At 42.8% G+C, this 26,700-nt stretch overlaps 1 protein-coding gene across 4 annotated transcripts in view; it reads left to right on the top strand.

Moving 5' to 3' along the window:
* The first annotated feature begins 1,431 nt into the window (after positions 1–1,431).
* Positions 1,432–26,700, top strand: part of dcaf6 (ddb1 and cul4 associated factor 6) — a 45,985-nt gene continuing 20,716 nt past the window's right edge. For 3 of the 4 annotated variants that reach the window (XM_080838342.1, XM_080838343.1, XM_080838344.1), the window contains exons 1-7: positions 1,432–1,779; positions 7,630–7,691; positions 14,005–14,097; positions 15,423–15,608; positions 16,687–16,800; positions 18,010–18,145; positions 21,995–22,206. In XM_080838342.1, coding sequence (XP_080694468.1) covers positions 1,692–1,779; positions 7,630–7,691; positions 14,005–14,097; positions 15,423–15,608; positions 16,687–16,800; positions 18,010–18,145; positions 21,995–22,206 — 891 coding nt within the window. In that variant the 5' untranslated portion in view covers positions 1,432–1,691. The remainder of the gene's footprint in view (positions 1,780–7,629; positions 7,692–14,004; positions 14,098–15,422; positions 15,609–16,686; positions 16,801–18,009; positions 18,146–21,994; positions 22,207–26,700) is intronic. The other variant, XM_080838345.1, reaches the window with a different exon arrangement.

A 26,700-nucleotide genomic window follows, 5' to 3' on the forward strand; every position in this document is an offset into this window, starting at 1 on the left:
TGCGTTTGTGTCATTACTTGCGTACTTTTTGTTTTATATGCAAAACATTATCTTTTTACAACAGGACAGCCTCTTAATCACCACAATACCACCATCTGCTGATGACATTAATAATTACATTCAGGGGATGCTCTTGAGTGGGTTATATGTGAGGTATGCACCAAACACAATACGTCTGAGTTTAATATTGGCTACATATAATAGTTTTATGTAATGTACGCCAGCGGAACTGTACTATGTTGTCTATTTCTTTTTTTTCTTTTATAAATTTGTATACATTTATTTTTTATGTTTATGTATATACTTGATTCCTATTCCTACTACCTTGCTGCTACGACAAATTAATTTCCCTCACAGGATTAATAAAAGTGTATCTATCTATTTATCTATCTATCTACATCTGTGAAAAAGTACATATCCCTCATATTATAGGGCTCAGGCTGCTCCCAATGGGCTTCATCTGGCAGGATGATGTTGCAACGTTACAAACAATGAGAACAGATCGGCTATAGAGATTATAAAGTGGTGTAAGAAAGCAGGAGATTGTTGTTTCAGACTTCCACCTGAGCTTTTGTTCATGTCTGTTAGATGTCTTATATACAAATGACACGTTCAAAAGTATCAGGCCAAATTGTGTGATATAAGAATATAAAATTTAAAAAAGTTAAACAGCTAACCCTCTAGTGAAACACTGTGCGAATACTGCTAAAACAGTGTCATAGTAGATTGTTAAGTAATGTAACTATTCTAATTACTTCAGCAAAGTAATGTAACTTATAACATTGGATTCCTTTCAAATACTTTTTGATTGGCTGACAAGAGGCGGTGCAAATTTAAACAAGAGAACCTCAAACCAAATGAGGGTATCCAGATAGCGAAAAGATTCAATGCAACATAACGATGTAGAACAGTTATATATTATAGATATAAGTTTTAAAGCTTTTTACCGAAATATATATATATTCGGATACAAACCCTTTGTAATCACCAATATTTTTTAATAGTAACTGTCATTGAATTAGCCTACATATTTTTCTCAGTAACTATAACGGATTACATTTATTTTGTCATTGAATTACCTAACTCAGTATTGCATTATTTGTTTTGGTTCGTTATGGCTTCCTAAAACAACCCTCTGTCTTTAAAGGTAATCGGTGGTCAATATAATTTTAAAACATCTGGGTCATTAATGTTATTCTTTTGGGGGAGTCACGCCATAGTTTTATATAATTCATGCAACAATATTTTCAGTGTGCTTGATTTGAAGGCACGCTTTGGAGAGACAACGATAACAGCACGCTTTGCGTAGAAGGTACTGAGCAGTGCGCAGTTATGATGTACTCCAACCCCCCCCCTAGATGTCTGCGTTTGTTGGACCTTGCAGTTCATTGGACGTGGGGATTTGACACAAGAGAGAGAGAGTAGCTTGATTGCAGCTAAATAACAAACAACAGACTGGACAGCATTGAGAGGGCTTTGGGGATCCTTGGGATGCAGTTGTTAGGTGTTGAGCGTGCTAAATGGGAAAGGAGAATCAACCCCAACTTCTTGCGCTCTCATATGTTCTTTAACTCGATGATAAGCAGGACTTACGGAATCCCAAAATAAAGTAAAAGAGACAGAGATCATTATTTGTTAGCTTTCCATCCTTTCGATGCTGTTTTTAAAAGAGAAGAGGAGCTTCGAGCACAATGTCCTGCCCCGGTAACCTGATTTGGGATGTAAGGAAGAGATCCATTGGGTATAGTGACCCAAGTGTTCTAAGGATCAACTATATAGGTAAGAAATACTTGTATTTAATATGACTCAGTGACTGGGTGAATGAATTTATGCTAGCTTGCAGGATAACCAACAAGGGAATGTGGCGTGCGTAACATGACCGCGACGTTACAGCTTTTGAGCTAGCCTGATAGCTGGAAGCATAGCAACCTAATGCGATTTATGTATCATTAAGTTATTCAGGATGGTTTGACATTGTCAGTTCACAGCGTTGCACAGCAGGGGACATTACACTTACTTTGGTACCTAAACATATGTGTTCTATATTAGACCATTTTACATTAGGCAATTGACGGTACCCTTCAACTGGCTTAGCTAACTACCTAGCTTGGAACTTGCAGAGACGCTAGCTTCCTTATGAGCTAGTTAGTACAGGTTAGTTCTTGGTGGCAGGCTTCACTGCTGTGCTTCTCTCGATAGCCTGCCATCTCAGTTGCTGATATCTGTGTATTATGTTTAAATGCACGAGTACACGTTTGAAGCAACATTACATTAACGCTACTCGTAGAAGTTTAAACAGCAAAAGGGTAAACGTCAAATATGCTCAGTAACCAAATGACGCTGTCAATCAAGTCGTTGTTTTGATGGTCTCTCACAGTACCTCGCCTCTGCGTACTTCTGTAATATCATTCTCAAGAAAATAAAAGTGCAGTTGGGGGGTCCAAGGATTTCATATTTAAGAGAGGATAGTCACCCACCTTCACACAGTTTGAGACTCTTGAAAATATCAAGAAATCTAGTAAAAGACTATTCTTATGAATTTGAACCTGCATAGGACTTCCTATTCTTGCTATTTTTCGGGTTCCTGTTATCTCAATATTACACCTTTATGCTCGCTCTACAGTTTAATGGTGTCATTTGAGTCTCTTTTCCCATGCAAAAAGTGAATTGTTGATTTTGACGTGATACAGCCTATCCAGGAAAGAAGGCAATTCAAAGAAATGTTTAGTACAACTCCAGACCTACAATAAATGCACCACAATTCAGATGGTGACAAAATAATGTATCTGGCGTATCAAGGAGTGTTGTTTGCTTCTTTGTTATTTATTTTGGTACACCGCCAGAGTCATTCAACTACCGGTACAACTATAAGGCGTTTAGGTGGCATCCATGGCATTCACCTAGAGTTTCCATTGCAGCTATTCTTGCTGCTGATGTGATGGTCATTGAGGAAGGCATGTTGTAATGTTTTGTTTTGTCATTTCTAGGGTCATTATGCACAATTTATGTTTGCAATGATACAGAAAGATTTTCGATGTGAACTGTAGTATTACCAGGCACCTGACTCATACTATTCTTAGTTAAGGAAATGCTACACTATGTCATTATTAAAGCATTTTAATAACATACATCATGCATGAGGGGCATTTCATGTGTTGACTAGCCTTGCCATTTTACTCACTTTAGGATAATGTGAATTTGTTTTTAGTTGCGATCCTCTGACAGATCTCATTACAAATAAGTGCAGCCTGCACCTACAATGGCTCACAGGTTGTCCATTTGTGTCAATACTGTCTGGATATCAACCCACCCCAAATTCATATTGTATTGGTTTTGCAGCTTGTTTAGTCCCAGTTGTGCAGTATTGTGCTGTTGTAGTTAGTCCTGTGTGGGTTTCATTCAGTCTAGAATCAATAAACAAAGTCATTAAGAATGCCACATGGAAGTGAAATTTGAAATCCCTAAAATGAAACGTTGACAGACTCATGAATCCAATTTCATCAGCATCATTAGCACATATTTAAGATGTTGGTGTACTTTCAGTGGCCCTTTTTCTCCTCATAGTGTTCTGGCTGTTTTAAATAGTCTGCTAGATTAGTAGCACTTCTGAGTTAAAACTACAATGCGAATGTGACTGCTAATTTGACAGGGTTGTAAAGGCGTCCTTTTTTCCAACGTCTGCATTGTAGGACATTTTTATGACCTGTATGTGGGAAATTTACCTTCTGAGCACTTGGAGTTCGTGCATTAGCCCATCATGCGTTCAGCACTTGACTGACTGAATTGGTGAGATGGTGATGTAGTCATAAGAACATTTGTAAAGGCTCAGTAGGAGAGAGTTGTTTGCAGTGCAGAAGCATTATCGACCATCAACCCCAATCTATTTCAGCTGTGAATGATGTATTTCTCTGTAGATGTGTTGAAAGGCTTACTGATTGCTGCCAAGTATTCTGACTAAAGTTGGAGCTTCGGCTGACTTTTTAGAAATGAATATCCGTGAACATCAGCCAGACTGTCTTTATATATTGTTTTTAAAATTAATCAGGTATTCGGGATGCATTAATCTTTGCAGTCATGAACATTTTGATCCCTTCTTTGGTCTTCTTCATGTTGAGTCATGCCTTTTTGGGGTGTGCTACCACACATTCTATGGCATGAACCAGAGTGGTAGTGTTGATGCAACTTTGTTGAGCAACGGCTCTCACGTAAAGCGCTTCAGCAATCCTCAATTTCCTTCTGTTAATGTGTGGGTTTCAGTGGGATGGTCTCCCACTTAAGGTCACATTGCGAAACCTGTGTGAAAGTGTCAATTTTGATTTTCACTGTCAAGCAGCTCTTAGTCATTCAGTGCAGTTTCAGAAATGATGCCAAAATGAAGGCTAGTGCTGCTGACGAACCAGTCTCACAGTCAGTGTTGAATCCGTAGAAATGAAGGGTCATTTCTTTTGTCATATTGTGTGTTATAGTTTATCTCAGAAAATTGTTTGAATTTCAACATTTCTGTAACCCTTTAATAATTACCTATTTGGTAATCTCTATGCAAACAAGACATTTTCTTTACCAGAAAGTTTACTTGTGAAGATATTGTGATAGGGCCGTATTAGCAGGGAGTTTTTGTGGGTGAATAGGAGGGAAAGTGAGTGAGTAAGTTGGGAGTTCATGCCCGAGAACTATAAATCAAGCAGTAGACGTACAGCAGGCCTACTTTTCATAAAGGCAAACACAGTGTGGGAGCCACGTCTTGAGGTCCAGGGAGAGAAAGGCCTGGAGATGTGGGAGGAATAAACTCTGCAGGCTGGCGTTATTTGATTTAGCGGTGTGGAGTTTTTTTTTTCTTTTTTTTCTTTCTCAGTAGCCTGTGATTTTCTGTCATGACTCTGAACTGACAGAAAATATCAAGGTCAAATGAAAGGATGACACTAAGGTTGAAAGGAAAGGAGAAGAAAAGAGAAGTTTGGTTCTGAATCATGAGTGTCTCTCGTTCACACGGGGCATAGTGCTGGAGTTCCTTCCTGTGTGTGTGTGTGTGACATGGCTGTGTTCAAGTCTGTCCTGTCAACTTGATGTCAACATCATTTGTGAGGTGGTCCTAAAGGAAGCCAAGCTCTGTTTGTTCTACGCATAGGTCATGCTTGTCTTGCACTGTCCAGCTTTGTACTCTGTATTTTGTGGTAATGATTAGTGTTTAGAATGGACAAAAAGGCCCTAGTATCTGTAATGGACACTGACTTGTGTTGTGATGCTTGTGAGGTATTCTGTATCCCCAACACTACTCAAAGCTAAGTCCTCTGTGGAACACGACACCTTGTCCCCAATACCACTGTCCAGATAGAAGTGGCAGAGCCTCTTGGCTGACATCAAAGCACACTTGCGTAACAACCTTCGGGATTCCATCATGGATCCCCTGAACTCAGCATATGTTCAGTTTCCTCGCTGACGAGTCACTCCGTCACTGGGGGGCAAATATGGAGTCTCCTTACGGGTAGTGTTGGTTTGCTGATAAAGTGGCTGTGGAGCTTGAGGAGTTGGCAAGTGCTGTTTTTAGATGCGCCGGTCGGTGAGGTATCAGAGCTGTCATTGCTAATGGATTGGGAATACACACGTAAGTGGTTGCAGTCTGACTGGGGGAAAACAAACTGGTGGCAGGCCGTTACTCAGGTCCGTGACTAAATTTAGCCATCCAGCTTCTGATATGGGTGGATGGAGGAGGGGTAGGGTTGTAAGCAAGAAGAGAGGTCAGGAGCTTATCAGAGGTATTCAGATTTTGAGTAGTCTAGAGAGAGTGTGTGTGTGTGTGTGTGTGTGTGTGTGTGTGTGTGTGTGTGTGTGTGTAAACTTTGTGTTTATCATTCCCAGTTTAAATATAACTTTGGTCTGCTTCCTGTGCCTTCAGTAACAACATACGTGGTGGTGACACCTGTCTCTTTCAGACTTGTACGAAGCCTTTTTGATGATGTTGCACTGGTGTCCATATAGTGTCCACAGCTGCTTTGGAGAGGGCTTGATGCCATTGACTCTGGGGAAGCCTGACAATCACAAAGTAATTTTCTCCTCATGTGATCTGGTCAGGGCACACCACTGAACGGAATTGAGGAGCATTATGAAGCCATAGGGCTCTTGTATTAGGTTCACCACTTACTCTGAGGTCACTTACCCCGGTTTGGTTAGGTTTACCACTTTACTCTCACTAAACTTACCCAGGTTTGCCTCCAAACCACAGACTTGGAATATCCCCTGGTCCCAGAGCTTCACACTGAATGTTTAAGCTGTGGAGAATCCAGGCTTTTGTCCCATCATAACCACATCCTCCCAGCGCGGCCACCTGTCAGTTTCATTACCTGTCATAGCATTGGATGGAGCCGTGTCAGCATGCAGAGGCAGTGATGCCTCACCCCACATGGTCAACAAAGGTGAACATCAGGCTCTGTTTGCAAACCATGGCAGTTTTATGATCATGTTCAACAGAGAAGCAAATTAATGGTTATGTTTCTTTTTTTTTTAATTCAGTCCTCACCCCTTAAAGAGCGCCTTCTCCCAATGATCAGACACACAGTTTTAGTTCTGACTGACTGTCTGTTTGTGTGTCGAGTCCACTGAGTGAAGATTATGCAGGCTATTGTTACTCTAATGGAATGGTGACCAGACAATGCATTTAACGTGGTTCTTGAATTATGCTGTTCTTGCGTCTGTTTTGGTGGGCCAGACCCCGGGTTTTCACTGTAATTCTAGTGGAATTGTGGCAGGTTAATGTATTTAGGGGTGTTTGGGGTCTGTATCTGTGTCTTTTTTTGGGTGGTGGGTGAGGGCCTTCGGAGTTGTCTATGAAGTCTGAGAGACTCAACAGTGCCTTACTCTGTTCAGCCTAATCAAACAGGCGTTGTGGTGTAGGAATTGCTACACGCCGGAGAGAAAGAAAATATTTTTTTGACAAGAGGAAGGATGGCGAAATGGATCCGACTCCTCAGAAAATGTGGTGATGATGTCATGAATATTTCATCAAAAGTTTCATCAGTGGAGCTAGGCAGTGCCAAATCATGTCTTTGAGTGAAGTTACAGTGAAGTTTGACCTTGCACACCTTTATCTCATGCTTTCAGCAGTCATGCATTTCTCTCGGCGTGGAGATAGTTAGATAGATAGATTACTTTATTGATCCCGAAAGGGAAATTGCAGAACAAGCAGGGCAAAGAAAACATAGGTTGGATTAATAATGTAGGCCACTGTCCACAATCGGTTGCTGCAGAGATGTATGTGACATTCAGTTTCGGGGGCCTCTTGAGCGCAGTGCACTCCAGAATTGAAGAAGGAACAGGATCGATCGATATGGAATAGAATCAAATAGGAAATGTCCATAAATTCTGTGTTTCTTGCCCAGAACACGTCTGGCGTGTCTCACCGCACACTGAAACGTTATTGGTAGCATATGAGAGGATGCTGGTGAGTGCATCCCTCTGACAAATGAAGGGTATGGATGGCAAAATGATTCAAATGATTGCTTTCAGCAAAACACAGTGTGTATGTCTTCTTAGTGTAATTCAAGGAATTAAATCGGGAAAGTCTTGTAAAATCCCTGTCACCTGGTTTTCAGAGAAGTAACTGCAGTTATTAACTTTTCATTTCTTTCCTCACAGGGAGAAGGGAATTTGTCCAGCGCCTGAAGCTTGAAGCCATACTGAATGTACACGATGGCTGTGTGAGTATGAGAAACATGAATAAACACTGTGTTTTAAAGCTGTAGCAGCTCTGTAAAACTCAGCCGTTCTGTAGTCATCTTTTATCTTGTTTCCACCGGGGCCGGCCCGGTGCCGGTGCCGGAGCCGGAGCCGGAGCTGGTTCCTTTCAGCACCGGCCTGCGTTTCCACCGCCGGAGCGGGTTCCAGCACCAAAATGAAACGTCATGGAATGTTATTACATGCTCTTATGGTTACAGTTGTGAGTTATTCACGAGTGGTCTTCTTCCAGCGAGAAGGCAAATTCATTTTGATAAAAACTTTAATTATATTTAACTTTTTAATACCATGAAGTAGCCTACCATACGACCTAAAGTTAAAGTTCTGTTTACTTGGCCACGGGTTTCTATATTTTCTCACGTAGATCAGACGAGTGGCAATGCAGTTCATGACCGGAGTTGACTAGCTAATACACTGATATACTAACCAGTTGCCATAACAACCTTAGCAGTACCTTACAGCAGCTAATGCTAGTTAGCTAGCTACTACACGAACTTGCTTAGTCAAGAGCTATTTTTTTATTCGTTTTCAAGTGGCACGTCTTCTACAGTACACACAATACAAAACCAGCACTACATCACGGTCTCAGTTAATGATGCAATCACGGTTTTCTACGAGCAGGCAATGCAGCTCATGATGGGAGTTAGTTGATTAGCATAACAACTGTAGTAGTACCCCACGACAGCTAGCAGCGAGTGCTAGTTAGCTAGCTGCTACAAGAACTTGCTTAGTCAACTACTAATTTCAAGTGTAATATCACACAAAAACAACATACCTGATTGAAAGACTTAATGTATACAAGACAGACAAACCAACACATTTTGATGGATGAAAGCTTTCTTTATTAGTTTTAACGTGTTTGTTATTAGGTCTGTTGTCCTTTTGAACCCTGCTATCTCAGACTCTCCTCGTATTACCTCATATATTGTAGTTTTCCTTACTGACTTTTCCATTTTGTCTTGCATTTCTGTTGATGGATAAATTGCTATCGAGGTATTTATTTAATCCATGGTCCACTACTGGATCGATTTTCCATGTATGTTTTCATTGTTTTCACTCATCATCTTTTGATGGCTAAAAAAAAATGGCGGCGGAAATTTTTGTTTCTGGTGGGTTAACTCCGCCCACCTCTGTGACGTAGTTGGTGCCCGATCTGGCCCCAGCTCCTCCAGGGAGCCAGGCCGGTGCCCGATTTTCAGCTCAGGCACCAGCCCGGCCCCGGTGGAAGCACAAGAACTGGTGCCAGATTGGGCACCGGCCCGGCTCCGGCACCGGGCCGGCCCCGGTGGATACGAGGTTTATTTGCCTGGGAGTCCCATAATACTTTTGTATTCTTGTGTCTAAAATAAGGAGTTAATAGCAGTGTTTCTGCTGAACAAAGCTTGTTTCCTACGGTTGAAATGAATAGTGACTAGTTCCTTATGGTTAATGATAATTTGCTAATAAAATAAGTCATTCTATGCTGCAGTGATTAACAAACCTTTGCTGGGTGCCAACTGACATGCTATAGAGCATATAATGATACTGAAGTTGACTAAGTTCAAAAGGGGTAAACTATCCTTTAGTGTGTGAGTGTGTCATTTCTGTCGGAAGATTGCTGTGTCCTGCTCCTTATCTGTCGCCGTGTGAACGGTTTGTGTTGACTGACAGCAGACAGCAAGCATTACTGCCACTCTCCACGCTTACCGCTGTGGAATGTGAGGCAGTCGTGCACACTGTCACTCTGACAACTGTTGCTAATGTTGCTAAAGCTGTTACTTTGTAAACCAACAGTGGAGAGGGTTTTTGTGTGTATGACCACCATATACAGCTTCTACATATGCATATATATACCTACTGACTACTGTGCTCTCTTTTTCTCTTTTCATCGCAACCTCCACACCCTCACTTAGATCACTGGGTCTGACAAGGCAGTGATTCTGACACGAGAAACACTAGCACTGAGATCTTTGATGCGGGCATCTGCGTCGCTCAGCGCCTGCTTTTGAAGTTTGCGAGCCCCGGTCGGTGCGTCGCTACTCAGTGGAGAGGATAAGTGCCTGGCGACGTTTAAGCCTGAGGCAGTTGCTCCGTTTTTATATTTTAATCCGCTGGGCCTTTCTGGAGCAGCTCTCATGTTGGTCCTCATAAGTCATCAGCATGTTATTGGTTCCCAGACTCAGACTGTATATGGTGGGCCGAGTGTTGGAGCTCCTGGAGTAAAGTCCCTTTTTTCTTTTCACCTAATTATTACCGTGCTGTGTTTTGGTAAGAGCTTGTATGAATCCCTGTGTCATTTTCACATTGCCACAAAGCAGTGTACAAATCAGTGTGCAGCAGTGTATAAAACTCACATTTTGCACCTTAGACAGGACCAGCCCTGGTGCCACATCATTTAGCAGCATGTTGGATCCCAGACTGTGTGCATATGAGGTTCTGGGGTAATGTAACTCTCCTTTTGAAAGAGGTGTTTTAAGTCACTTAGGTGTCACCTTCTGGAGTTTTATCTCACAGTCGTGTCATTCATTTTTATCAGGTTTGAGGCAGTCATCATTGGCATGCCCACCCCTCTATACTAATCTATTTTTTATAACACTGACTACCGGTAATGTCCTTGTCTCTTAACTTCCAATGAAATATGCCCTCAAAGGACAGAAAATATTCACAACCTTCCATTTTGTATAGCGAGGCGCAGGTGGTACCTCACACGATGAGGTTCAGGTTGCCCTGCCAATAGGGGTGGGAATCTCTTGGCACCTCTAGATTTGTTTCGATTCCGATTCAGAGGTCAACGATGCGATTCTAAATCGATATATTTTTTAAATCCATTTTAGGTTGAAATGCAAGCTGCATCTATTATTGCATTGCTCAAAGAAAGTCAAAATTGTGACAAGAAAAAGCTTTTTCTCTAATAAAGCAAATGGAGAAGGTAATTCATCCCTTGATTTTCTTTAATTATCAAACACAAAGTAGGAAGTGATTTTAGACTCTGAGTTGCAAACTCAAATGATTTAATAGTCGAAATGCATCGATAATCGTTTTATCGGTTTCGAATTGATAATTGATAATCAATCGATAATTGCATTTCAACATAAAATGGATGTGTAAAAAAATAAATTCATTACAAAATCGATTATAAACTTTTCTGAATCGAGACAGAATCGTTTTTAGAGAGAATTGAGAAAAATCAATTAATCGATTTTTTTCCCCCCACCCCTACCTGCCAATGTCTCCTTACCTGTCTCTGCATGGAGCTAGTACAGGTGACAAAGTGATGTATAGTGGCATTGAAAGCAGTATATCTCCCCATCATCCATGGAATAAAGACCTGTGACCTAGTTGATGTTACCATGGCCATTCATGCTTTTCCATGTCTGAGCCTTACACACGAAAAAAAAAAAGCTTGAAAATCCCTCAAGGTTGAAACCAGCAGATCATATAAGCATCTCATCTCCACCCCCTCCTCCCTTGTATCATGCCTCATTGGGTCCACCTCCCTCTGGTAAAACTCATTCCCACTTTATCAGATGCTTCCTCAGGAGGAGAGAAGCGAAGTGAGAGAGAGGAGGAGTGGGCAGAGATGGAAAGCGGAAATATTTCATGGAGATAAAACATGGAGATGGCAATCTGATCAGATCATGAATATCACAAAGAACTGAATACTTGGATTGTGGACTGTGGTTAACTACTACAAGTCAAAGATCTAGTCACAGGGGTTGGCAAAATTGAGATTCGCTCAAGGACTGTGTGCTACCCACAGACTCCTAACAGTAATCTTGTCTATGCCTGTGGTGACCATGAATTCACCAGTGTGTGGATCTGTGTGATGCCACATCTTCCTGTCGCTCGATTACTTGAGCCAAGTGCACCATGGTCTCCCAAGGAACATGTGTACTGATGACAAAATGGATATCTTTACAATACTCTCAGTCACTTTGGACGAAAGCATCTACCAAAGCACGAAATGTTAGGGTCAAAATATATACAGCTTATATTATGGATTTGGAATATTGACAGCATTTATATTAAGAAGTGTTTTTGCCCACAGCCTGACACATGGGCGCTAACAGAAGGCAGCACATTCAGTGGTCCTGCTAGCCTGGGTCACCAAGAACACACTCACCACACACCCACCTGTGCCAACCTGGCATTCCACTGGCCACCGACTGAGCAGGGTGTGGGCAGAGCTTTCGCAGAGGAAAAATGACTGGTTCATGTTTAGGGGCAGATTGTAGATGACTGTGTCCATAGCTGTGGTGAACGGGGAGGGGAGGTTTAACCAAGCGTGTGTGTGCAGAATATATAAATATCAGGTCTTGTTCTTTATATGCTTAGGGATGCCATCCCATAGTTGTTTTTTGTCAGGATGTGATTCTCCAGGGATCAGCCTTACACAAACCCACATGGCTCATGTTGTGTGTGTGTTTGGGGAAGAGGAGGACTTATGCCTGTGTGCAGGAAATTCCTTTATTTAAATTTTTTTTAAACCACACGGTAAGATGGCTCGGGTGTCCTTTATCAGAGCCTGGAAGATAACCTTACAGTTTCCGACTCCTGACCTGGGACCTGCATTTCGAGTGGCTTCCAGCAGCTGCATTCTCCAGCCACTGACATCACTGACACAGTCTTATTTTAGCACATCATGCTTACGCGACATCCCCCCTCCCCCCGGTCTATGGATAATACCATCCCAGAGATGGCTTGGAAGTTTGGGGGGGGGGGGGGGGGGTGATGGAAAAATAGACTCGGAAGTCCAGCGGAGACCATGAGAGCATAACACCACTTAACAGTGTTTCAAAGCTGCTCATCTGTTCAGTGGGGTAAAGCAGAGAGCTGAAGAGCTACTGCCTGCGCAGAAGGGGATTAGACCATTCACAATGACGACGCAGAGCAGAGGGGAGGCAAAGAGAGTGGAGGTCAAACCAAATGAACTAGCATGGTAAAGCCCGTCGTTTCGGTCTTTAGTGCACCGACGGGAGCCTCGGCAGCAGAGAAATGGGAGGAGAAGAGACAGTGTGGTGGCATGGCTGCCTGCTCGAGTGAAGTTAATGAAATATTGATCGACGGCTCTCTGATAGGCAGAAGTTGCGTTAAGGGACACGGTTTCCCACAAAGCAATCTGGTTCTCAGGCTGCGGTCCTTTACAGCTCCCCATGGAAACACTGGTAGTTAACTTTCTGTTCCAAAACAATGTGGTTGCAGCATCCACAGCCAGGGAGCAAGCAAAAAGCTACACATGTTCTATCTCTATATGGCAATGTATCATGCTATCAAGGACACACATTTAGCAGATGCATTTTTTGCTCAGACATGACTCAAACATGTGACTCAGTCGACAGTAATTAAACCGCAGCACAATAAATCTTATGGGTAAACACAGCACATTCTCCTCCAAATATGGTTACTTCCAGTTCTGGATGAGCTGCAACAGTACTTTGCTAACTGTTCTGCTCTCATTTTTTTCAATGTAACTATCCTGAGACCCCTAGTGACCAGCTTATGCACATGACCTAAACTGCCAAATGTGAATACAAGAAATCGACATTTACAAGCAGACCCAGAGATTTGTTGTACAGGAAACCAATACTTCACAAGCTTTGTTAAATAGGCTTCAAGGAACACTATCTTATTGCTGACATCCATTATAACTATATCAGGTCTGCACAAGGAGAACATTTGTTGTTTAACAAAAAATTTGGTATGAATTGATACGGCAGATGGAAATATAGATGGCAAGTTTGTAGGTATAATGTCCACAATCTTGTTCTTTACAGAAATTACAGCCATTCAGTATATGGGGCATGAATTAATTATATTACCTGATCTTATCGATGGTGAATACAGAGGAGTGAAATTCCTGTTGTTAATAGGAATACCTGCAGTCTGGCTTTGACTGAACATATTGATTTAGATATCCTTGTCAATGGAGGTATTTTGGTGAATGGTGTGACACAAAGAATGTTCTCCTGAGGAGATGCAGACACATTTTGCCTGAGGTTTAAGATTTAAGTGTAATCCCAGATAAGAAATGAATGTTTATCGGTTCTCCATAGTTTGTGTTGTGTTGATTGTAAGCATTAAAATCATTAGATTATCACATTTGCTTTGAGGCAAAGCAGCTGGTGGCACAGGAAAGGCAATTCTTTCATCAGTGTTTTTGTGCCCTTTGGGGAATTAAATCTGTGACCTTCATATTGCAGCACAATGTGACTCAACAAGTTCAGCTGAAGAGGAAACCACTGAACACTGAAGTAATCTTTTTCAAACTGTCTGTTTTGTTCTTTGTCTTCTGAACAGGTCAATACCATATCCTGGAATGATACGGGAGAATACATCCTATCAGGTTCTGATGACACCAATTTAGTCATTACCAACCCTTACAACAGAAAGGCAAGTATTTTGTCTTCTCTTTTTTCCCTGCGTGTCACCCTTCAGAGTCTCAAGTCATCAGCCCATAATATATAATCCTACCAGTTCACATCCTTTTGACATGAGTCAAGTGAGGCTGTAGTTATTTGCCAAACTGTTGAAAAAGTGAAGAGTTTCATATCAATGACTAGAATAAGCATCACTCAGTATATTCGCCATCAATCAGAACCTGGCAGGGAGGGCAGGGAGCTGCTGCAGGTTAGTCTCTGAGAAAGTTCCACATCATCAGAAAGTGGCCACAAGGTGATTTTTGTGTTTATATGGCCATAAAATCTTCCATGACCCCTTTAGAGCCGGCCTGTCTTGTTATTGTGAGTTGCAGTCAGATGAAGGCCTGACAGGGCTATTTTCGTCCTCTATAACTTTGCCAGAGGACCAGACCCTAGCATTCTTCCGAAACCTTCTCTCACTTTTTGCCCTATTGGTGTTTCAGCTTGATTTACCCCTTTTGTTGTGTTGACACCATCGCTAAATGGGCAGGGTGGGATTTGTGGAGAAAGAAGGGGGCATGGTTTGAAACGTTTTTATTCACGAAAATAAATCACGAACCACAGTGGGCTATGTTGTACTATGAAGCCTGTTAGGATGTTTCTAACAGCTGTTAAAGCTTGCGCTAGCTGGCTTAAATAGATCAAGACCATGCATGGACCAAGGCCAATGCACCCAGGACCATCACAAACACCAGTGCGAGAGCCGCCAGTGACAGTTCATTTCTGGTTTTATTATTGATTGCACTTTAGATTATAGACTAGAGATAAATTAAAAGTTAAAATGATACGTTTTATTCTATGTGCTCTATACGATCTATTGGTAAAGTAGCATTAGTCCCTCTGAGTGGTGACTCATTTTGACCCCACTGGGGAAACAAATAGTTCAGCAGTGGCAGGGATGTACACACCAGCCGAGGGGAAATCCCCCCCCACCCCCCATCCCCAGCAAATGGGTTATAGTGCGTTGGACCTGGTCCAATCTCATTTTCAGTGTTCTCTGTTGACACTCTGATGACCGTGAGGAGTACAGTTAAATTTAGGTTTAGGTGGTGATTCAATTTAGGACTGTGTTAGGAGTGGGTTAGGATCAAGTTAGTTAACAGGCAGTTGTTAGTGATACATTGTCGACTGTTTGTTGAATGTTTCTTAAATGTAGTTACCTGTTGAGGATACTCTGTGCTTTTTGCAGATTTTTTGAAACTGGTTAGTACAATGTATCTTTGGCTCATTGACTAGTCTGTGACCTAGAACTTTCTGCGGCGCCACATTTCATCCTCCTCTCCTGTCGTCTCCCAGGTCAAGGCAACTATAAGGTCAGGGCACCGGGCGAACATCTTCAGCGCGAAGTTTATGCCACACACTAACGATCAGCAGATCGTGTCCTGCTCAGGAGATGGCATCATCTTCTACACCCACACAGAGAAGTGCCCTGACCTCAACCGACAATGCCAGTTCACCTGCCACTACGGCACAGCCTATGAGGTATGAGTCATCATGAGCAAACCGAATGAGATTCTTACGGAGGAACTAGCTGGACAGTATGCCACATTCCTTCTAGTGAAAAAGGGTTAGGTTTGAATCATTAACAACGAATTAAATATTTATAAGCCAATTTTAACATTTAATAATATCCAAGAATGAATCGTATTCATTGCCCGTGTGTCCGTAATAATGAACGCCGGTGATTGAGAGTACATCAGTAGGAAAGACTCTGTTCTGGAGGAGAATGAGATGAAGTCCACCAACTGTGAAGACAGGTTGATGGACTGTCAGTAAAGATTAACAAGTATTGGAGGTCGTAGAAAAATGTGGGAAAATCATGTGTGAAGCTTTTGCTTCAGGGGAGATATAAAATCAGTTGAAGATTCACTAACGAGAAGAAAGGAATGAGCAAAACTGTGTAAATACATCGAAAATGAGGTGCAGGTTCGGTCAGTGCCTAATGTTTAGAATTCTGCTGAAAGCAGAGTAGAAGAAGTTTTATAACCCATTATAATTATTCATGCAAACTGCTTTAATATGCATAACTGAGAACACTGAAGGCTTTCCCATGCCAGACACAAGAGGCGTGTCTGTGAGCTTGATGGCTAAAGTGCTCGAGTGTCAGACTTTTAATGGCATGTGGGAGGTTCTCTGGCGCTTACAAAAGCAGTAGTTTGGTGGCAGTTAAATGGCCCAGTGTTCTTGAAGTGACAGACAGGCAGGAAGGTAAAAAGGCATTTTTGTGGCACAGTGTATTGCCTCTGTCATATCTGGTCTCATCTGTTACCCTCTCTCATCCAAACTTGTCTTACAGTCTAACTTCATGTTTACTCATAAAACCTTTTGTAGTCACACACACACACACACACACACACACACACACAGAGTCCCTACTCCCTGTGGCAAATGCTGTGTCAGATTTGCAACCTTTCCTGCTGTGCCCGGTTTCCTATTTGTTTTTTCTTCTTTCCATCGCACCTTTCACCTTATGTTTCTTGCTCTGTCCAACTATCTTTCTACCCTCTACACACTTCATTCCATTCCCTTTACTCTGTTTGTCCGTTCTCTCTCCCCATAGATTATGACCGTACCAAACGACCCCTACACCTTCCTGTCGTGTGGAGAGGACGGCACGGTGCGGTGGTTTGACCTGCGCATGAAGACCAGCTGCACCAAAGAGGACTGTAAAGATGTAAGGACCGCAGGAGGACTTTCCCATCCCAGCATGCACCACTCCCTCCAGCGGGCGGGGGGAGGCGGGGGGATGGGATGGGGGGCTGGCTATGTAGCCGTGGCTGTCAGATGGGCTGAGTGTCAGAGAGCTCGCCAAGCAGAAATAAGCTTTTTAACCAGCCACACCCTTATCACACACACTGCACTCCACTGCTCCCACAAAGAGGACAGTCAGGGAGCGTGTGTGTGTGTGTGTGTGTGTTTGTGTGTGTGTTTGTGTGTGTGTTTGTGTGTGTGTGTGTGTGTGTGTGTGTGTGTGTGTGTGTGTGTGAGAGAGTGTGTGTGTGTGTGTGTTTGCACGTGTGTGTGCGTGCATGCTTATTTGTTTGTTTGTATTTTTGCCAGATTGTTTGTGTCTGAGAGGGTAAGAAGATGTGTGGTGTTATTTGTGCAGGACAATGTGGGTACAGGCAGTTTGCAGGAAGGCCTGTGTGTGTGTGTGTGTCTGTGTGTGTCTGTGTGTGTGGGTTTGAGTGTGCAAGACAAGCTACACATGGTAGCCTTTATCAAAAGAGTGCATTTGGTGGAGTGTGAAGGGGTGTTAAGGTGTGTGATGTTGAGGCTTCTCATGAATATAACTCTCTTTGTGTGTGTGTGTGTGTGTGTGTGTGTGCAGTTGAATACGTTTCTCCTGACCACACCATTATACACCCAAGCTATTGTTAAATTAATCCATTTCATGTTGTATTGTGCATCCAGAAGTGTGGGTAAAAAATTAAAGAGGACCTCTTATGCTAATTTTCAGTATTCATAATTGTATCGATGGGGTCTGCTAGAATAGATTTACACCCTTCAGTGATCCAAAAACACATTACTTTTCTCATTCTGAATATCTCTATTCACCCTCTGTCTGAAACGCTCCAGCATTCAGTATTGTTGTTGTCTGAAAAGATAATTGCTTTCACAATTCTTACTAGCGTTGGTATATTATTTTTTGTGATCATCAATGATTTATTACTTATTATTGATTTGATGGTTGTTCAACTTATATCCAATATGCTCTGATTTTAGCCGTAAGAACTCTGTTCATTAAACTCCATTTGTTTTCTATCTTAAGCTTTGAAAGTTTTTCTTCATTTGTGTTCCACTTCTTTTTTTGAGGTTGTAACTACTTTTGTCTTCTCTCTTTCTCTCCCCCACTTTCTCTCTCTCTCCATTCTTTAACTAGGACATTTTGATAAACTGCCGCAGGGCTGCTACCTCGATATCCATCTGCCCCCTTGTCCCCTACTACCTGGCCGTTGGCTGCTCCGACAGCTCAGTAAGGATTTATGACAGAAGAATGCTTGGCACAAGAGCTACGGGTAGGTCCAGCGTCGCTTGACTACACCTACCAGCGCTAGGTTTTAGTTTGTCTGGTTACATTTTGATGTTATTTACTAGGGGTGGGGGGAAAAAATCGATTATTCGATTTTTCTCGATTCTCTCTAAAACGATTCTCTCTCGATTCAAAAAAGTTCATAATCGATTTTGTAATTTTAAAAAAATTGATAATCGGTTTATCGGTTTAGAATTGATAATCGTTTTTTTTACACATCCATTTTATGTTGAAATGCAATTATCGATTGATTATCGATTATCAATTTGAAACCGATAAAACGATTATCGATGCATTTCGACTATTGAATCATTTGAGTTTGCAACTCAGAGTCTAAAATCACTTCCTACTTTGTGTTTGATAATTAAAGAAAATCAACAGATGAATTACCTTCTCTATTTGCTTTATTAGAGAAAAAGCTTTTAATGGTCACAATTTTGACTTTCTATGAGCAATGCAATAGTTGATGCAGCTTGCATTTCAACATAAGGGGCCCTATTTTAACGATCAGAAACGCAAGTAGGACAGCGCCAAACGCAAGTAGCTGTGTGGGCGGCTCTATGGCGCATTTGCTATTATAACGGCGAAAAAACACACTTGCGCCCGGCGCAAATGTCAAATGGGTTGGTCCAAAGGAGGTTACTCAGCCATAGGTGGTTTGGGCGTAATATGCAATAAACCAATCAAAGCGTCATCTCACATTCCCTTTAAGAGCGAGGAGCGCATATTCCATAGCGGCTTGTTATTATAATGGCGGAATTACCTGGAGGAAGACCGTGAGGCCACCAGAACGTGTGTTACCAGAAACAATCACGGCAATATTTTCCCATGCTTGTTTGGAGAAATGTTTCTACTTTTCATTTCTCATTTGTATTTTTTCAGTTACTAGCATTCGTTTTTTGGTATGGAAAGCCAAAAATGACATAATTAAAAATAAATACATATGTAAAAATGTGAGTCATAAATAAATAAAATGACTAAAAATGCACCAAAGAAAAGCATTAGAAAAAATATATCATGCAGTTATGTGAATGGAAATGGAAAATGAGTCCTTTTTATTTACTGTTACATTTATTTACGCTTACATTTATTCCCAAATACATTTCTTCCTCCTTTTATTTTTCTATTTATTTACACATTTTTTACCGTACTATTTCCCGTACCGTATTTATTTCTTCTCGCGCCTTTTTACATTTCTTTCTCCTACATTTACATTTCTGGCTGCATTTATTTCTGGCTGCATTTATTTCCGTATTCATTCTTGTCTCAGTATGCAAATGAGGTGGGCTATCATTGGCCAGCGCACCGTCTCTCTCATTGGTCGAGCTGCTTACCCCACTCTCCCCTAGCTCTGTAATTTATAACCAAAGCTATGCAAGCTAACCAGCTAACTCACGTTAGTCACCTTCACACACACATATCACCTTCACACACACTGATCATACCCAAGCTGTCAACCTTAACGTATGAGGTTTATCGTTTTGCTTGCCATGGTTCAGTTTGTTTAGCTAACGGAAGCTAAGCAGTGCACAGTTAGTTTAGCTAACGGAAGCTAACCAAGTTAAACAGTGCACCGTTAGTTTAGCTAACAGAAGCTAAGCAAGTTAACCACAACCAGTGCACATCAGCAGTTGAGATCCTTGTCCGCTCTCGTCAGCTCGGTTGTAACGTGAACTGCAGGACGTGATAGCTTTTGCAGAGCTTTGTCAACACAATATTCCCCCTAATGACAAGTGAGAAAAAAATCGCTGGATTTGTCACCCAAACCCATGAAATCAGGCCACACATAACGTGAGGATTGTAATAACTCTAAGGCAATGTGTGCAGCTCTTTAACTTTCTCAAAAAGTTGATAGATAGTCTCTTTATTGATCCCTCGTGGAAATGAACTGTCGTGCATCTACAATGAAAGTACTTTACACCAAAGCTATAAAATGAGACGTTTGCGTCCCCTATTTTGTTGCTACATCCCACTGCACAACAGGTAGCGGGTATCTTCGTTTGAGTATGGCGTATTGTAGCGAGCGAGCAGGGTAAGAAATCTGGAGTCAAGGTCTCAGCCACATAGACATCCTATTACGCTCAGCCATCTCTGTGAAGCCTCGAAGCTCCCTCGCCACCATACTCCAAGTGATCGGTGGATTCATTAAAAAAAAACTGTGATTCAAATTGCATCAAAATAGCTTTCAATCTCTTCCGATCTCTCCATACAGCTTCTCAGTTCTCACCAACACTTAGGCCAGAGGCCTAGCGAGACCAATGAGCGACACGGTGCGCTGGCCAATGATAGCCCACCTCATTTGCATACTGAGACAAGAATGAATACGGAAATAAATGCAGCCAGAAATAAATGCAGCCAGAAATGTAAATGTAGGAGAAAGAAATGTAAAAAGGCGCGAGAAGAAATAAATACGGTACGGGAAATAGTACGGTAAAAAATGTGTAAATAAATAGAAAAATTAAAGGAGGAAGAAATGTATTTGGGAATAAATGTAAGCGTAAATAAATGTAACAGTAAATAAAAAGGACTCATTTTCCATTTCCATTCACATAACTGCATGATATATTTTTTCTAATGCTTTTCTTTGGTGCATTTTTAGTCATTTTATTTATTTATGACTCACATTTTTACATATGTATTTATTTTTAATTATGTCATTTTTGGCTTTCCATATAGCATTCGTTTTTTGGTGGCAACATATTTGAAAGAAAAGTCACAAAAACATACTTTCCGATGTTTTGGGTTCACCCTCACTGAATCACTAGGTTATGTATGCATGGTAATAATATTGCACCCATCGGTTCAACCTCACGTCTTCTAAAGTCCTCTAATCTATCCTCATTTATGTCATTGACACATCCATGATTCATGGCAATGTTGTGTAAAACACTGGGGGGGGGGGGGGGGGGTGCAGTCTATAGCGCCAGGGAACGCCAGGGAACCCATACTTCTCCCAGAACGCCTGCTTAGACCTGACGTAACTGCATGTATAGCCGAACTTATTGCAGACTGTGATAGGGACAATGTGCGTCTGTACCCAGCTCATCTGCCAGGAGATGGCAGACATCAGAACCGCCATTACAATTAACCTGAAGCATTTGGGTCAATGTGTACCCTAGATGTATGCCTATTTTTAAAATATCTTGGATATGGATATCACAATGATTTCCTCATGTGGTAAATACTTTATTTTCCTTGTAATTATATATGGCTTGCCAAAAAATGTGTGTAAATCTCTCGTATAGACGAGAGAAGTAAAGTGTAGCCTACTGTGCGGCCAAGCACGCATCCTTAAAATAGCGTCTGAATACGCGCCACAGACTCTACACAATGCGCCTCTGACATTAGAATAGGTTTTTTCTGGTCAACGGCGCACTGTTGTTTTGAAACTGCAAAATACCACTTGCGCCTGAGAAATGCCTTCTCTGTTCCGCCCCGCCCATTTCGGCGCAAGTTCATTTCGACGTGCGCCTCTGGAGGGAAAATCCCGCTGTGCGCCGGGTGCAAGATAGGAATGATACATGCGTCGGTGACAATGTCAATTGCGCTGGGTGCAAGATAGGGCCCAAGATGTGTAAAAAAAACAAAAAAAGTTTTTTTTAAATTACAAAATCGATTTAAAATCGATAATCGATTTTAAATCGAATCGTTGACCTCTGAATCGATTTCGAATCGAATCGTGAGGTGCCAAGATATTCCCACCCCTATTATTTACTGAAGTCACTCTTTATGTGCATTGTAATGTATTTAGCTGGCATTGTGAGTATATTACTTCATTTATTTTACTTTACTCTTCATTTGTTTTTAAATAAAGCATGTGCTTTCCACTCTGCAGGTAACTATATGGGGCGGGGCACAACGGGTCTCTGTGTGCGATTTGTCCCTGCCCATCTTTCCAACAAGTCGTGTCGCGTGACGTCTCTGTGCTACAGCGGTGATGGGCAGGAAGTCCTGGTCAGCTACTCGTCGGACTACGTCTACCTGTTTGACCCCAAAGACGACCAGGCCCGCGAGCTCAAGGGGCCCTCAGAAGAGAGGAGGGAGGAGGTGAGGCAGCCCAATGTCCAGGCCTCATTTCAGCCCTTGTTTGACTACTTGGAGTCATTCCAGTGGCCGCCATTTTGGCTCATACACAGTTGCCTAGACAAATGTTTGAGTACTTGGCAATGCTTGGCTCAGTCCACAGGACCTAGTCTAGACTAAATGTAAATGACTAAATGTAAATGTGACTTGTACGGCAAGGAGATGCTGCTGTTGTAAATTTGTATTTGCAGTCATGCAGTTCCCATACTGGGAACTAGTTAGAGAACCGAACTTGAACGCTGGAAAAAAAAAACCCACTGGTATTTACAATAAACGTGTCCTTGATTGTGAAGAACCATAGGGGACCCATCCGTAGGACAGTTACAAGCTGAGTACACCTTAAAAGCATTGATTTCCCTTGTGCACCCTATCAGGTTCAATCACAATTAGTCCAGTCCAGTAACTGTGTCAGGAGTCTCAGATATCTGAGGGAGTGTAGGAGGCTCCAGTGCCCAGTAGGTAGCAGTGAAGTCATTTTACAGTCATCATACAATGTAATGAGATTCCTACTGGCAGTGTTGAAAGCACTCTGAGATTTCCTTGGCTGGGAGTTGAGGAAGCCTTCAGAGATAACGTGCTGTAATTTGCTAGATGTACTTAACAGTAGTGTTGGACATGTAGTCAGATCTCAGTGACTGCCCTCTCCGGAGCGCTCTGCATCTACTCTGTAGCTTGGCCGCGGGCCACCGCGTGTTGTCATACAACCATAATTGAGCAGTATTGAGTTTGGCTCAGTGCAGCCGCAAGGGTACGGGGGTGTGGGGAGGCGGGTGGGGGAGTCTGTGTAGGGCTCTGGCTTCAGGGCCAGAGTGATTACAATGGAGATCAGATCTGTGCATAGGCGAGACGTGTCTGGCATAGTCTGTGTTGCATAGGCGAGACGCGACTGGCCTGGTGTGTGTTGCACAGCCGAGAAGCATCTGGCATAGTGTGTGTTGCATAGGCGAGATGCATCTGGCATAGTGTGTGTTGCATAGGCGAGACGCGTCTGGCATAGTGTGTGTTGCATAGGCGAGACGCGTCTGGCCTTGTGTGTGTTGCACAGGCGACACGCATCTGGCATAGTGTGTGTTTCATAGGCAAGACGTGTCTGGCATAGTGTGTGTTTCATAGGCGTGATGCGTCTGGTAAAGTGTGTGTTGCTGTGTGCTTTTGGAGATGCAGCGTTGTCCACTCATGTCGTGTGGTGGGGGAGTAGGGAGGGGCTGGCTTTATGGCCGAAATAGATTGAGCCCGTAGGCACACACACACACAGATGTTAACAGGTCTCTTGTGCCCAATCTTGCCATCTCTGCAGCTCTGTCTCATTCTCTCTCTCTCCCCCCACCTCTCTCAAAAACACACACACACTCATTCTTTTAGTCACGGGTAGATGGGTACTCCCCGTAAACAGCTCAGATGGGATGTTGAGTTAAATTGGCAACTTAAGTAAAGTACTCTCCGGGTCCGTCTTATAAAGCCATCTAGAGACAGAGGTGACCCTGAATAACCAGGATGGGAGATGAAGAGAGAAGCAGAGAGAAGCAGAGAGAAGCAGAGAGAAGCAGAGAGAGAGATAGGAGAGAGAAAGAGAGAGAAAAGGATAGTGAGAAAGTGGCAGAGAGAGAGAGAGAGGACTGAGGAAGCGGAGTGAAGGATCATACTATGACAGACTGAACATAGTAGATAACAAGGAATGAGGGGGAGAGATATACACATACGCAAAAACACATTTGAATGACAGAGCACAACAATGTAGGAGTGCACTGAAGAGTTACTGTGGAAAGTGGAGGGCAGAAGTGAGAAGTGCCTGTGGCTGAGAGAGAGACTAAGGCTGAGAGAGTCGAGAGAGAGAGAGAGAGAGAGAAATGGAGTCTGAGAGAGAGAGAGAGAGAGAGAGAAATGGAGTCTGAGAGAGAGAGTCGAGAGAGAGACAGACAGAGAAATGGAGGCTGAGAGAGCGGGACCGAGCGAGAGCCTGGCTGCCCCCCCCCCCCCTGCCAAATGACTGTCCTGGGCCGGGAGGTGCCCATCAGTCTCTTTCTGCCTGTGGATCGCACAGATGAAGCACTCCTGTGCCACCCACTGCTCTTGGTTCAGTCGCTCCCTCCCCTTCCCCCCATAGCTCTCTCTCTCTCCCTAGCTCTGACACGGTGCCGATTGGGTTTGCTGCAGTGGATACCTGTTATAAGTTTAGTCCTGATTCATGGCATACAGTCATAGCTCATGTGTACATACGTGAAATGTCTACGTCTAGATGCTAAACGTGCAGTGGATATCTACATATGCAGCCACACACATGTAACGCCACACTGGCCAGTACATTCTGGAACACACACACACTCAGTTCACAAGGGACGCAGGGGGATTTGAGGTGTGTGTGTGTGTGTGTGTGTGTGTGTGTGTGTGTGTGTGTGTGTGTGTGTGTGTGTGTGTGTGTGTGTGTGTGTGTGTGTGTGTGTGTGTGTGTGTGTGTGTGTGTGTGTGTGTGTGTGAGAGAAATGTGCTGGATCACTACTCCAGTCCCTCAGCTGTCGTACGATGTGTTCAGCTGTGTCTGGAGTCCCCTCTGTGTGCTCACATTCCTTTCCAAATACAGCCTCACATGCTGCCCCCTTCACCCCCCAGGGATGGAAATAGCCAGGGAGCCATGGGCTGCACAGTGGGGCAACAACACTGCATGCCTCTTTCTCATTATCTCCATCTTCTCTGCCTTCTCCACCCTCTCTCTTCTTCTCTACCCTCCCCACTGTCTTTCTTCTTCTCTTCCCTCTCCACTCTTTTTCTTCTTCTCTACCCTCTCCACTCTCTCTCTTTTTCTCTACCCTCTCCACTCTCTCTCTTCTCTACCCTCTCCACTCTCTCTCTTCTTCTCTACCCTCTCCACTCTCTCTCTTCTTCTCTACCCTCTCCACTCTCTCTCTCTTCTTCTCTACCCTCTCCACTCTCTTTCTCCTTCTCCACTCTCTTCTTCTCTACCTTCTCCACCCTCTCCCTTCTTCTCCATCTTCTACACTTTCTCCACCCTGTCTTTTCTTCTCTCCACCCTCTCTCTTCTTCAGCATCCAGGCCTACTTCATCACGCTATAGAGAGACATTAATAGCCCTTATTTGTTTGAGTTATTTGTTTAGTCAGGTAGTAGCTGTATGATAAACATTCAGGGAGCGATAGCCATGCAACTGCATATTACGCTGTGATATAGTGGCACAATCTGCAACCCAATCTGGAACCTTTTGTGTGTGTGCGTGTACCTGCGTGTGTATGTGTGTGTGTGTGTGTGTATGTGCGCTCGTGTTTATATGTGTGCTCATGTGTTTTTGCGCTTGTGTTTATATGTGTGCTCGTGTGTATGTGTGTGCGTGGGTATGTACTTCAAGTTTTTTTTATGCATCATTTACATACATCAATATTTCATATTTCCTTGTCGTGATCTAGCCTTCTGTCATCACGGTTTCTCATTAAATAGTAGAGGATGGAAAGGATATTTCAGCAGGCTCCATCACATGCAGCCCACCTGCATTGAACCTGCGTGAGTCAGAGGAACAGAGGAGGAAGAAGGGTCCTTTTCACACAGTTCAAGTGCACGATAGTGTAAAAAAACGTAACTGAACCTTTGTGTTGTTTTTGTTGAAATATGAAGGTGTTTTGAGGGGTTGCAGAGTTCTCTGTCAATGGTTGGGGGTGTTTTGAATTGTATTCATAGTTTGTTGCGTAACCTATCCAAAGGTGTTTCAGAGATTCATGAAAGATGAGCACAGACTACATTAGCCTACGCATTACATACCTATTGACATATTAACTATCTTGGTAACTCTTCATTTAGATAGACTTTAGATGCTGAAAACAAAGTCAGTAAATCCTCTATATAGTATCAAAGACCTGACAGCTTGGTCTCACTCTTTATCGCCTGTAAACTAACCTTAACAACCTTACCTAACCATGACATTGCTAATACCCCTAACCCTAGCCCTTACCATATTATTATCATCATGCTTTAACTGCCCTAAATGTCTTCCTCAGTGTCTGTGGAGTATCATTAGACACAAATACAGGGCATTGAAAAGTGGTCAGACAAAGTGGGTCAGACATCTCAAAGGAAGCAATAAATAGTCCTTATTTTCCCCTTCTTTTTCTTTACCTTGTGTCTGGCTTATGGATGTAGGGTAAGACTTGTGGGGCCTTGCCCTTGTGAGTGCTTTGGATATCTGATCTGGGGTGCATGAGGAGGGTGTTTATTTCCAGAGAGAGAGACAGAGAGGACGATAGAAAGCAAAAAAGAGAGAGAGAGAAGGATATGGAGAGAGAGACAGGTGCAGAGAGAGAAAGAGATTGATAGGTAGAGAGATAGAGAGAGCGAGAGAGAGAGAGACAGCTGCAGAAAGAAGGGAGAGATAGACAGAAAGAAGCAAATAGATGGAGAGGGAGAGATTGAGAGAGAGAGATGAGGGAAGGAAGAGAGATGGACAGAGAAAGAGTGA

The sequence above is a fragment of the Sprattus sprattus genome (assembly GCF_963457725.1).
Source record: "Sprattus sprattus genome assembly, chromosome: 5".
NCBI lineage: Eukaryota > Metazoa > Chordata > Actinopteri > Clupeiformes > Clupeidae > Sprattus > Sprattus sprattus.